Below are 14,134 nucleotides of genomic sequence, written 5' to 3' on the forward strand. Positions count from 1 at the left end.
AAGCCCCAATTCCAAACAAAGTATCTTCCCACTAAAGACAAGCTGTTTCCACCCCTGTGAAGAGGAGTACATGCTGTTAGCAACATTTCCTGCCGGCCTGCCAGTTCTGGGCCTATAAGCTAGAGTGTCTCCTCCAGGGGCCGAGGTGGGATGGTGTCAAGACAAACTGACTGGCTGTGGTGCAACCACCATGACGAGCCCAGGCAAGAAGGAGCTGCCCATCCCAGACGGAAGCCCAGCCTCCACTTGCCCTGACGGGTGCCCTGCTCCACCCCTGGCACACACACAGATGAGGGCTCAACCCCACTGGCAGCCCCTCCTTAGGCTTTGGGGACTCCGCCCTCCAGTTCCTGGGCTCTATACCTCAGGGCAGACCCTCAGGGATCCGTAGTACTGCCTGCACTTCTCTCCAAAGCCACAGATCCATGACGGTGGTCATCTGGGGCCTCTGCCAACTCAATGTGGTGAAAACCGTCAAGGCACCGGTTCCCTAGACCACCTTGAGGTCCCAGTCTCCTCCCCTTCTGGCTTACGGTGAACCCTTGTTGGTTTAAGGCCAACCACTCTAACTGAGGCCTTTGTTTTGCTTTTGTGCTCAGACAAGGGAAGATGATCATGTACCCCAAGGGGAGGTCAGTGCGGCACTATAGGCAAAGTGCAGGACCTGGAGTAATTTGATGGTACAGGTGAAAACCCCTCTGGTAGCCCTGCCCATGAGGCTGGGTTGGTTGGAGCGTCGTCCTGTATGCCAAAAAAAGGTTGCAGATTCAATTCCCAGTTGGGGCACATACAGGAGGCAACCAATTGATGTTTTTCTCCCTTTCTCTCCCTAAAATCAAGAAACACATCCTCAAGTGATGTTTTTAAAAAAAGAGAGAGAGAGAGAGAGAGAGAAAATCCCTCTGATGTCCCGAGGAAGCATCTCAAAAGAAAGGACCTGGCAGTCTGAAAAGCGGAAGTCCTGGGCGGGGAGCGGGATCTTTGGAAAAGCTCGAAGGACTGGGCTACATTGACACCTTGGTGCCTTACATCCTAATGGGCCTTGGCCTGGGAGCCTTGGTCTCTGCGGCCAGCTGCTGCCAACCGACACTGCTCAGCCCTGCAGGGGCCTGGCCTGCGTGGGGGTTCCCCTTCCTGCAGCTGCGCGAGGACACTTCACCCCGACCTCAGTCCCCACAGTTTGACTCCCCTCAGGGTTGGTCTTCCAAGCAACATCCAAAAGGATATTTCTGGCGTGTTTTTCCTTTACAGCCACTTCCTGCGTATTAATGGCCTTATTGATGCTGACAGTCTGAAAAACAAGAGGGAGGGGAAGGGAAAGGGAGGATGAGATGAATAAGCTTCTGAGAGTGGCTGAGACCCTCCCTTCCTCTCCCTCCAACGACTCCTCTCTCCCTCGCCACAGACCCTTCTGCCCCACTGTCCCAGTGCTTGGCCCCCGCCGGGGGGCAGAGGTGGGCAGTGCTCCCAGGCCAGCTGGCCCAGTGTGCCCTAAGGCAGTGGGCTTTGCTGCCTGGCATTGGCTGTGCCCAGCTGCTGCGCCCGCCTGCCACTCATTCACTTGGCACAACAACATGGCAATTAAAGCCTGCACAAAGGGATGCTTTTTCATCCCCCAGGGAAACATTATTTCTCTGGGAGGAGGAGGAAGAGGCGCGGAGATGAGGGAGTGACTGAGGCCCACAGACCATCAAGCCACCCCTCTCACCGCCAGAACCTTCCACACAGCCTTCTCTAGCTGGCCCAGGTCGCTCTTGTCTCTTCTTTTCTCATTCTTGGGCACTTTCCAACTCCTAACCAAATTCCCTTTTATTTCCTTACTTACATCAAAGGGCATTAAAAATATGTACTCCTTTCCAGTTATTTTAAAAAGCATAACCCTTTTTAATTTAGCAAAGCACATATACATATGAATATAACTTATAGAAACACAACACAGAATCATGTTTTTTTAAGTATAGGTTATTCCTTTTTTTTGTTTTGCTTTGTTTCCTTTAAACAGGCGTCATTCTACCCCAACCCATGTTAACCACCTGTTATGCACCATCCCTCGAAGGGGTTAATTTTGCCACTGTTCTACAAAAATTGGACTGTCACACACAGACTTTTTCTTACATTGTGTTTTTTCTCACTTGAAAATATCTCATGAAAAATTCACCAAGCAGAAAGGCAAAACTCTAGTTCATTCTTTAAAAAGACATCATATTGCACGGTGTGGGTGGAGGTGATTTACACAAGCATCCCCATGTTGGAAGGCAATTTATTTTCAGGGTTTTTTTAAATCACCGTAAACTATTTTAGTAAACATTCTTATACAGATATCCTTATTAATTGAAGTTTTTATTTCCAAGGGATAGAGTTCTAGGAATGAAATAGCTAGGTCAAAGTTTGCTGTTGTTGTTTTTAACTTTTCATTATGGAAAAGTCCCAAAACAGATAAGTAGGAAGACTAGTATAAGAGGCCCTCATATTGTCAGTCCCCCGAATCAACCTTTACAAACTTTTAGCCAAACATGCTTCTTTATGGACAAGGGGTTGCAAAGATTCTCTGTGTAAATATTTTAGGCTCTGCAGGCCGCATGGCCTCTGATGCAACTGTTCAACTCCGCTGGTGTTGTGCGGAAGCAGCCCCAGTGATACTAAAAAAAAAAAAAAAAAATGTAACTGAATGGGTGTGGCTGTGTTCCAATAAAACTTAACTGAAAAACCAGGAGGTGGTCTGGATTCTAGATTTGGCTGTGCCTGCAGTGTGTATACGCCTGCTTTATACTGTCAGCCACTCACCCCCTTGCTCACTGGATTATCTGAAGTAGATTCCCAGACATAACATCATTTTAACAGTAAATATTCAGTATTCTCTAAGAAAAATTTAAAAAAAGGACTCTTCAAAAATTAACCAAAACACTATAAATCACACCGAACATTTTAAAGGCAATTCCTTAATACCATTAAATGGTTAGTTGTTGCTCACATTTCCCTATTGTATCAAAACAAAAAAGCTTTTTTGCAGTCATTCAAATCAGGATACAAATAAGGTTGCCATCTCGCTCTAACAGTTCCCTTTTCCACTGACAATGTGTAAAAGCATCCCCACCAACAACAGGGGTTATTGCTTCTTATTGTTTTGTTGGTCTCATGGGTGTAGTGACATTTGATCACTATCTTAATTTGTATTTCCTGGTCTTATAAGCTATGATTGTTGATTGCCTTACATAGTTAAGTATGCCCATCTTATCTTAAACTTCTGTTTATTTAAGGTTTCTTCTACCCCTGGTAGACTTATATTTTCTTCTAAATGTTTTATTGTTTTTTCACATTTGAGTCTTTATATGGAAAAAGTACATACATAAGTACATGTACATATGACGAGGTATGTCCTGAAAAATTCCAGCCATTGTTAATATAACAAGAACGAGTTGAGTGACCTCGATGTAACCTGGCAGCCAAGGAGAGTGGACAGGAATGTGCATGTGTGAACAATGACAACTTCACTGTACTAGTCAGTGGGGTGTAGATACCACTGAGTGAGCGTGTGTACCGTGTGGCCACCTCCTTCAAAATGTGTGAGCAATTAGAGCAACGAATCTGCATCAAATTTTGCATTAAGCTTGAACATTCCTCTGTGGAAACTATTTAGATGACTCAGAAGGCTGCAGCCATGGGCAGCTGGTGATTGGCAGCTTCATCACGACAGCGCACCCACCCATGCTTCACGTCTCATACAGAATTTTCTGGCGAAACCTCAAATCACCCAGGTGACTCAGCCCCGCTACAGCCCAAATTTGGCCCCTGTGATGTCTGCCTTTCCCCCAAATTGAAATCTCCTTTGAAAGGGAAGAGATTTCAGACTGTTGATGAAATTCAGGAAAATATAATGGGGCAGTGGATGGCACCTGGAAGAACTGTGTGAGGTCCCAAAGTGCCAACTCCAAAGAGGGCTGAGGCGTCATTGTCCTATGTACAGTGTTTCTTGTATCTTCTTCAATAAAAAATATGTCTCTTTTTCATATTACAGGGTTAGACACCTTCTGGACAGACCTCGTATAGGTGTATATACAGTATAAAATAGGTTATTTCTAGGCTTTACCAAAATATGTTCTTTTATATCTGGTTTATATAATGTTTGGATGTGTTAAGCCCACTTTTCTGCCTTTTTCTCCCTACGAGACTCAACTTTTTAACAGCATAAGCTCTGCTGTGGGTTGAATTGTGTCCCACCCCCAAAAAGATATGTTCAAGTCCAAGTCCCCCATTACCTATGAATGTCATCTCATTTGGAAACAGGGTTTTTGCAGATGTAATCAGCTAAGATGAGGTCATACTGGATTAGGGTGGGCCCTAAATCAAGTATGACTGATGTCCTCATAAGAGCATGTGAATACAAAATAATATTGAATACAAGCTTTAATTGGAGAGTAAAATAATAATAATTTTGAAAGAGGCCATGTGAAGATGGAGGTAGAGATGTGAGTGATGTGTTTACAAGCCGAGGAACAGCAAGGATGACCACAACCGCCAGAAGCTGGGGGAGGCACGGAAGGGTGCTTCCCGGAGCCTTCACAGGGAGCACGGCCTTGCGGACACCTTGATTGTGGACTTCTAGCCTCCATAACTGCCAGAGAACACATTTCTGTTGTTTTAAACCACCCAATTTGTAGTCACTTGTTATGGCAGCCCCAGGGGATGGATACAGTGTTCTTTCCCCCTGAGGCTGGGTCCTCCTGAGGTCCAGGAGAGTGCAGACGCTTCCTTCCCTCCTCCCTGTAGCACCCAATATGAGGCTCTACTGAGAAGCAATCTCACATGAGAGGTGCTACAAGAGAGAAGTGAGTAGTTCATTCCCCAAACATTTCTCACTCAGTGAAGCAGTTCATGTGTCCTATGGAGGCCGAGTGCTTCCAGCTTCCTCTTAACAGATCCTTACTTGGGCCCTGTTCCTCAGCCTCTGCTTCCAGGGCCATCCCAGGCCATTCACTTTCCTTCAGATTTCCTCGGGTACTTATGGCGGTTTAAACTATGATTCTCTCCTGGATCCGGGACAATGAGGGGATCCTGGCTGCAGACGGAGCTCTAAGCAAAGTCACTACTTTTGCTGAGCCCTTAAAGGTTGCCTGCATTCCGTAAGAAATTATGAGGAACGTAAACATGTAAAATGACAAGAGACCCAAATCCAATAAGGTGCTGAATTGGATGTGGCCAAATTCTAGTGGGACTGGTAGAGACAGCAGTGCAGGCAGGGAGGAAGACGAGAAAACCCATGTTGGTGGAATATTCTAGAAATCACATCAGAGCCTTGAGGGAGGACCTCTGATGGGTGGAATTTACACTTATCCACAAATATTTGTTTATATTAATCAACCCAAGTGCCCAAGCTTGTGGTCATTTTGGCCTTGCTCACAAAAAATAAAAAACAAAAATCCTGAAAATTCCTTTAAGCAGTAAAATACCATGACTTTGTATCTATAGACTCTGTGTCAGGGTGGGGAGGGGCGGGGGGCGAGAGGGGGCTGTAAGTTGGAAATGTTCTGTGCTCTAAATGTTTAAGGACGGAGAAACCCCTTGAAATGGTGATGCTGCTCAGGAAAGACTTCTCAGAGGAAGAGAGGGATAGATAACTTGTCCCAGGTGCTGTTGTCCCCTGCAATTTACCTACTTCTTGTATTTGTGTTGCATGCAAACTCGGGGGCACCTTATGATTGGACAGAAAGGCTAAGCCACTTGCCCAAGGTCATACTATATTCACTTCCAGCTGTGGCCAACTGGATGTACAAGCAGAGCCCTGAACCATGGAAGAGCTTGCAGGGGCTGGGTCTACATCAGAGACATGGAGGACAGACCCTCCAGGCTGAGGAGGCACAACAAGGAAAGGCAGCAGAGCGGCAAGGCCTGGAGCAGGCAGGCAGCTTTGGCTGGAGGGCAGCATCTAAGGGAGGAAGGGGATGAAGCCAGAGAGAGAGGTGGTGCTGGGTGTGGAAAGCCAGTGGGTTTCAAGGGGGCAGGAAAAGACAGAAGCAGTGGAGGAAGTCTGGCCAGCAGCAGTGTGAGAGCTGGAGTAAAGGAGGGCAGAGCCTGGAGGTAGGGAGGTATTAACAGCAAACAGATGTGAAAGAATAAAGGCTTCAACCAAAATGATAGAAGGGAAAATGTTAGGAACCCTATATAAGGTAGGAGCTCCCATTAACAGGGGATTCAGCAGAAGGAAGCATCCGAGGTGCGGCAGAGGTTTAGCACCTACACAAGTGGGAGAACAGAAGCACAGCATGGAGACATCAGAAGCTAAGAACAATGAGGCCAGGAGGATTTGGGGAGAAATGGCCATTTAAAAAAGAATGAGGAAATGAACTAGCAGTAGCAGCGGTTATAACCACCAAGGAAACAGCAGCTAATGGGTGTTTACTACCAGGCTCTGTGTTAATAAACATTTTGTATGAATTATCTCATTAAAGATTATAACTCTACATCCTATGAGTAGATGAGTATTACTACTAATGAGCTCAATTTTACAAATAAAGAAATCAAGGCTGAGAAAGGCTAATAAATTGCCCGCGACCACTCCACCAGCCAGCATGGAGCAGGACTCAGGCCTGCAGCGCGGCCCTGTGACTTGAGCACTGGATCTCGATCCCCACGCGGGACAGGGCCCTGCACACCACAAAACCGAACCAGAGTCAGAACCCACAAGATTTCCACAGGCTGGAAAAATGGGTGAAACGTCACAAGATGCATTCCCGTAGGTATAAAGGAAGTTTCCTACATTTACATCTAAACTCACTGGCACAGGGCAAAGATGCCTCACAGAACTTGTGAAAACAATTGTGTTTTACTTGGCTGCTAACTTGATATAAGCAACATTTTGATATGGCTGATCAAAATGCAAGTCTGAGACCTTATGAATTAAAAGGAGTATAGTACTCAGAATGGCGGGGGGTGGGGGTGGGGCGCTCCAATTCACTATGCAGATCAATTCACAAGTAAAGACACCGTTCAGTTTTAGGCTTCCTATAAGGGAAGTTGACAAATTAGACCACTTGGAAAAGAAAGTGATTTAGACTCGGATGGATGCAGGACCTGAAGAGAGAGGAGTATCAGCTTTCTGAGAGGTGGTCATGTGGAAAAGGAGTAACTCTGGAGGATCAAACCTAGAGCAATTAGTACAAACTACAGGCAGGCCATCTCTGGATAAACTTAAAGGTGTCCCTTGAAAAAGAGACTTCCCCATTATTAGAAGCGTATAGGCAGAAGTGGGGCAACCTCTCCTCAGGTTTGTTGTGAAAAAGACTGATGGCTCAGGCTGAATTAGATGACTTCTAGGTCCCTCCCCATTTTCAGACTCTGTATAGGGCCTTAGACGATGGAGGGCTTTGGATATCAGGGCAGGAGATGGTGACCCGATGGATATTAGGGAGCCACAGAGCAGGGGAGGGTCTTCATACAAATAACCTTCATCCTCCTGAGTCTGAGGAGGTGCTGCTTCAGTGCCCCGATGAAAGAAAGTGTGGAACAACTTCTGTGTGGACACTCAAGAGTCACGGTCTCCAGCACGGGTTCAGTACACTAGCAAAGCCTAGCACCGGGCTATGGAATAAAGCTTCCCCCTAAACCAACAGCTACAAGTCACCCCAAGTCCTGCCTGCCCTTGTCACAATGGCCCCAGACCCCTTTCCTGCATCCCTGGCAGGCTCACAGGAGCGCCCACTTACTGAAGCCAACGTGCTCAAAGTTCTCCAACCAACATTTCCGCAAGCAGAGCTCCCGAGAGGCAGCGTCCAGCCTGTGACTGCGGGCCCACTGCCCAGTTTCTGTGGCAAGGCTTTCTGGGCCCGGAGGCAGGGCCGAGTCTCAGCATTCTGGGCTCGTAGAGGAAAGCTGCGGGTCCTCCGGGGCCTTCGGAACGTCAGACACAGGGACATTTCCAGGGCAGAAGCCCCGGGCTATGGCGAGTTTCCTATACTTATGTAATACTTGGTGCCTGGGATTCCACCCTATGGGACACGCTCTTCCGCTTCCTTCTTCATTCCAAACCCCTGCCTGTTTTCCCACCACAGACCAAAATCTTACCTTCCTTTGGACTTGCCAGGTTACTCTGGCCAATAATCATTGTTTCTCCTTTTTTTCTTGAAATCCTATTTCTCTCCATGAGTTTGACACTTTGTATGTTATACGGTCTTACCTCAGAGTAAAATCCTAAGGGCAAGGACACTGCCTTCTTCCCTTGAGGGTCCACAGTTGCTAAGGCAGGGCATAGAGTCTTAATAAATCATTAAAGACTGCTTGCTTCCCCCCCTCTACAGAGTACCAGGTACATGATTCATGGTCTCTTGAGAAAATCTGCTTCCTTTCCCTCCCTCCCCAGACTCTCTCTGAAGAAAATAACCGGGTTCTCATCTGGGCAATGCCTGGGGCCCTGCCAGGGCACAGGGTGGGAAGTTCAGGGCTCAATTTCTCACCTCCGGTCTAGGTTAGAGAGCTGCCTCTGAGAATGGGCTGTTTTTCCAGATTTCCCTTGAGTCACACGGGACCCAAGACCCTGCAGTGTCCCCCTGAAAGAGCAGCATTGTACACGACTTCCTGACCCAGCTGGCCCTTGTGTCCCAAGCTGGTTCCGGAGCGCCAATTATCAGCAGGCACCACAGGAAGGGTGGCTTTCTCCCAGCCTCCCTGCCCCCCGTCCCCATCCTCCGCTCCCTCAGCCAGGCTGCAGCCAACGAAAACCCGCGGGCCTTCCTTGCTTCTGGGGGAAGCAGGGCCTGGGCCTGGCCTGTGGGGTCCAGCTGGGCACTGTCCGGTCGCGCACACAGCTCTTGGCAGAGGCCCAGCATTTGGGCTGCCAAGGCCGAACTGGCTCAAAAAGGCCCCGTGGGCAAAAGTTCCACAGCAGGGGCAGGAGTTGACAATGTGCTGGAGTGGGGAGTGGAAGGTCCCCAACCAAAGAATGGAGGGGCCCACAGCCCAGATCAAGTCAAGGAATATCTGAGACCAGGCAGGGAAGAAAGGAAAGAAGATAGAAAGGAGACAAAAGAAATTCAAAGAGCGGAGGGAAAGGAGGCTTTTCTCAGCAAAGGCATAAGCAGCCACCACTAGTGGCCCCGGCAATGACTGCCCATCAACGGGGCTGGGCGCTGGGAACTAGCCTCACTTTCGGCATCCCTCACCTCCTCAGGTTTGCAAGCTTGAGGTAAACAGATAAGGGAGATGGGCCCGTTAACACCTGCGGTTTGGTCTAGGCTCTCCTTCTCCCGCCCTGGCCTGTATTCCTGAAAAGGCTTCCAGGGTCTGTGAGCCAAGCTTGGCCAATATGGGGCTGAAATAATTTTTTCCCCAAATGCCTAATCCTGAGACAGGGGGCCGAGAAGGATCCTCTTGGGAGTCAGCTTGACTGGGAGGAACAAGGATGGCAATGAGAGAGGGCGGGGTGAGATTCGCGAAGAGACAAACGCAAAAGGCTGCAACGGCATGTCACACACAGCAAGTGTGGGAACAGCTTAATTTCACAACTGGGACCCCAAGGCTGGGCCAGGATGACAGAGTTCAGAAGCAAGTCAAGATTCATGAGCTTTAGGGGAAGTAACAAGCGAGGCACAAAACCGGGTATATTGTGAAGACTCAGCATATTGTGAGACTTCTCTGGTCTTAGCTGTGATACTTAGCGGCTGATGTCCAACAGCAAGTCTTTTTAATTCTTCTCTTGACCAGAAATAATAATAATAGAGCAGTCATAGTTGGTGTCAATGGTTTAGTGGTAACGGTAGCGGTAGTGGTGGTAGCAGCAGTAGCAGCAGCAGCAGCAGCAGCAGAGACCCTGCCTCCTACTAGCCACTGAACTCCGGCATTTGTTTCTGGTCCTCCCTTTGGCCCTGGAAGTCATGGATCAACCCCTCTATTCTCTGAGTCAAGGTGCCCAAAGTAGCACAGGCAGCAGCAGGTGGAGCCAGGACTCAAACCTAGGTCCCTGTCCTCACACCAAGCGGCCTTCAGTAACTCCCAGCAGCCTGATATACTAGTCAGCACCTCCCACCTGTCTGCCTTGCTTTCTAACCCATGATGCCGATCCCCAGAGCTCTATCTACTTATAGTCACTCCTTAGGGATCTCAACCAGGCCCATGGTTTGAACGCTTTAACTTCTGCCAGCACGCCCACCTGCCCAACTAATCCTCTCCCACTCTCCCTAGAAGCCACCCTTGGCTGTGGCCTTTGCCTCAGTGCTCCCGTCCAGCCCATCAGTAATGCTGTCCTTTCCACCCCCAGGCCCCTGTGCTTCTCTTCATCTTTGCCGCCCCTCAAGCCTAAACCACTGTTCCATCCCGTGGGCCACTGAAACAGCCTCCCAAATGGACTGCCTCCCCCAGCTGATCTTTCTAAACCACTCATGAGACACACCACCTGCTCAGAGCCCCCACCACATTCTCCCTCCTACTCATTATGCCCAAGCACACTAGCTGCCTCTTTTTTTATTCTTTGTCTCTGATGCTTCTTATGCTTAGAAAAGTCTTTCCCCGCATTCTTTGCAAGGCTGGATTTTCCTCCTTCTTCAAGCTGTTCAAATCCCACCCCCTAGGCAGCCTCTCTAATCTAGAGCATCTCTCCATCCCATGCCCTGCACTATCTCTTTATCACAACTCACAACCACCCTAGCTCTTTGCTGCCCTGATCACAACCTGAAATTCCCTTGCTCGTTCATTTGCTTGTTTTCGGTCTCTCACTAGACAGTGAGCCCTGTGAGGGCGGGGACTGTGTTCTTGGCCTCACGCACTGTGCCTGGTACACAGCGGGCAGGGATGAAGAAGGGGCTGCTCTGCTCAGTCCTCTCCAAGCAGACGTCCTCGATACCTTGTCTGCTCCATTCTCCTGTCTATCTTGTCCTTCCTCAAGACACATTTCTTTCCCTTTCCAGTTGAAATCTTACTGATGTTGAAATATAAACTGCCCTAACTGATGAGACCCATTGTTTCTTATACTTCTTTTATACCCAGTAGGCTCCTTATAATTAAATACTTTGACTTATTTACATGTTTTATAAAAGGTATGTGCTATGAACTGAATTGTGTGCCCCTCAAATTGATATGTTGAAGCCCTATCCCCAACATGATGGTATTTGGAAATGGGGGGGGGGCCTTTGGGAGTACTTAGGTTTGGATGAGGTCATAAGGATGGCGCCCTCATGACAAGATGAGTCCCTTATAAAAAGAGACACCAGAAAGTGTTCAGTTTCTCTTTTTCTCCACAAGGAGGTAGCTGTCTGAAAGTCACAAACAGAGCCCTCACTGGGGATCTGAATCGGCCAGCACCTTGATTTTGGACTTCTCAGCCTCCACAGCTGTGAAAAATAAATTCCTGTTGTTTAAGCCACCCAGCCTACATATTTTATTACGGAAGCCTGAACAGACTAAGATAGCCTTTTTTTTCCTTTTAGTATTTTGTGTGCCTTCCCTGCTTCATAAGCCGGGGGCTAATGAAATTAGGATCACATCTCCCCCTCCCTCCCACTCTAAGGCCCCCAACCATTCTCTGGCTTCTGGACAAGTGGTTATTAACTGAACTGTCTGGGTCACACTGATTTCAAAGAGTTCAGCAAAAAGAAAGGCACTATACTGCACTCTGATAATATGGAAGAGAAGATGGAATAAAAAAATCGAGAAGATTAAAAAATGTCAATCACTCCTGCAACCAACATGGTGTATAATCCTGTGTTGGGAGGAGGGTGGTCAGGACAGTGGAGCATCTGGAACAGCCGAAGAAATAAGAACATTCAAAGTGGAAAACACTGGTGACAGCAACCACAGTGCCCATCCACGCAGAATGGATGGATAAACAAAACATGGTATGCTCATACAATGCGACATTACTCAGGCTTAAAAGGAAGGAACTTCTGACACATGCTACAACATGGATGAATCTTGAGAACATTGTGCAAAGTGAAATTTGAGAACATTGTGCAAAGTAAGTTAGATATAAAAGAACATATAGGTGTTTGATTCCGCTTACACAAAACACCTAGAACAGTTACATTCACAGAGACAGAGGTAGAATGGTAGGCACCAGGAGCAGGCAGGAGGGGGAGTGGGGAGCTACTGTTTAATAGGCACAGAGTTTCAGTTTGGGAACATGGAAGAGGCCTGGAGCTGGATGGTGGTGACTGATTGCACAAACAACGTGAATGTGTTTAATGCCACTTAGAAGTGGTTAAAATGGTAAATTTCATGGTATGTATATTTACCACACCCACGCACAAAAAGGAGTAAGGAACTAATACGTGCAACAACATGGATAAAGCTCGAAAATGCAATGCTAAGTGAAAAAATTAGATTCAAAAGGCCATATACTATGTGATTCCATCTGTATGACATTCTGGAGAAGCTAGGACTCTAAGAATAAAAAACAGGCCAATGGTTGCCAGAGCAAAAGTGGTGGAAAGGGTGCCTATAAAGGGACATGAGGGAATTTGGGGGGATGGTGGACCTACTTTAACCTGTGACTATGTGGAGGCTACCTAATTGTATGTGACTTTCAAAACTCACAGAACTGCACACTAACAAGGGGCCAGGGATGTTCAGTCACCGGAGGAGTGTTTACACAAGAGGGTTTTTAAAGCCCCCTCAGCCCTATGATCCCATGGTCCTAGGAGGAAAGGAGAGAACTGGGAAGGAGCCTGAGAAAAAGCAGCTGGCAAGCTGGAGGGGGATCCCGGGCGTGGGGGCTACCTCTCTCAGTGAAAGGGTTTCAGTTTAGAGGGAGCTGTCAACTGTGCCAGCCACGCGGGGAGATGAGGACTGAGCATTATCCACTGCATATGGCAAGGGCATCACTGGCGCCCTGGGCAAGAGCAGCTCCAGGGGAATGCTGGAGGAGGCAACGGGCTGCGTGGGGCGGGGTAAGACAGAACGGCAGGAGAGGAGTGGAGACAGTTTGGACAGAACAGGCGTCCCTTCCCTCCCAGGGCCAGGGGCTCAGTGGTGGGGCTCTTGGGACCATGAGCAGCCCCTCGTCTTCCCTCTAGGACCTCCCGCCGGTGTCCCCAGTTCGAACTGCAGCTCCATGGGTCAAGTAGACAAGGGTCAGGTAGACGAGGAGCACAGATAGGCATAGGATCTTTCCAGACTGGGAATAGAGGGACTGCAAAGGCCATGCCTTTTGCCAGAGACAAATACCTATCTTTTCTTCTGTGAAAATGATCCAGGATGCTCATCAATCCCCAGAAAAATGCTCTCCCTTACTATGAACAAGATCTCACTATTAACATTCACCTGTCCCATCTGCCACCTTATTACCAGTCCTAAGGCTCCTCTTACTCAGTGGGGGGTAAGCAGAACATGGGAGAGTTGGGCGAGCCGTCTCCGTCCTGAATCGGGCCTCCCCACACTCTCCGACTTCCGACCACGCTGCCATGCATACCTCGTGCTCTTGTCTTCTCGGTCACTGCACTGGAAGATACCCGCCTCCTCTACCTGCTCCATATCCCCAAAGCTCCCTAGAACTTTTACTACAGATTCCAAATCAGGCCATTTCGGCAAGGGGACTGCAGATTATAGAAAGGGGGACCCCATCTTGATCCCTCCTGACCTGGAGAAGGAGCCAGCCAGCTCAGTCTCTCTGCCCTCAGTTATCATTACTGATGAGCTGCTCAGCCAGGTCATCCTGTCACATCCTTAGGCAAAGATCACCCCCCTGCACTTTCGTCCTCACCTAAAAACCCATGCCCATGTCACCTACTGACTTGAGCAGCCCAGCTGTTCATGGGGGTCTTGCAGCCACTCATTTTTCTCCACACAGCAGCTGCCTCCTCCCACATGAGAACTTCGAAGACAACGCTCAGGATGCCTTCAGAAGGCCTCTGAATATAGGGCTCGAAGGGTAGACACTTAGACCCCAGGTGTCATGGAAAAGAAGCCGGCCCCTCTCCCCTCCTCTCTACCTGCAGGGGGCCGCGGCTTCAGAAAGCATGCCCTCCCTTGCGGTTCTGCTTCTCTTTTCACAGTGGAAGGCTTGGTTCTGCTTTCCCGGAATTGAAACTGCAATGCCAAGCACACAGGTCTTGCACTGAGAACTCATTAGGGTCACTTTCTGGGCAAGTCACTCTACGTAGAAGAGTCAGGCCTCAGGCAGGCCTTTTGCAATGTCCTTGCCTACCAGGCACAC

At 48.4% G+C, this 14,134-nt stretch overlaps 1 protein-coding gene across 3 annotated transcripts in view; it reads right to left on the reverse strand.

The window, feature by feature from the left end:
- Positions 1-14,134, reverse strand: part of HIP1 (huntingtin interacting protein 1) — a 159,920-nt gene that overhangs the window by 61,164 nt on the left and 84,622 nt on the right. For all 3 annotated transcript variants that reach the window (XR_008530502.1, XM_054589744.1, XM_054589745.1), the window contains exon 2: positions 1,228-1,291. Coding sequence is in view for 2 of the 3 variants with exons in the window: in XM_054589744.1 (XP_054445719.1) it covers positions 1,228-1,291 (64 nt within the window). In the remaining variant the exon portion in view is untranslated. The remainder of the gene's footprint in view (positions 1-1,227; positions 1,292-14,134) is intronic.

The sequence above is a fragment of the Pteronotus mesoamericanus genome, unplaced genomic scaffold (genome assembly GCF_021234165.1).
Source record: "Pteronotus mesoamericanus isolate MK-2021 breed Mesoamerican mustached bat unplaced genomic scaffold, CSHL_Meso_final scaffold_167, whole genome shotgun sequence".
NCBI lineage: Eukaryota > Metazoa > Chordata > Mammalia > Chiroptera > Mormoopidae > Pteronotus > Pteronotus mesoamericanus.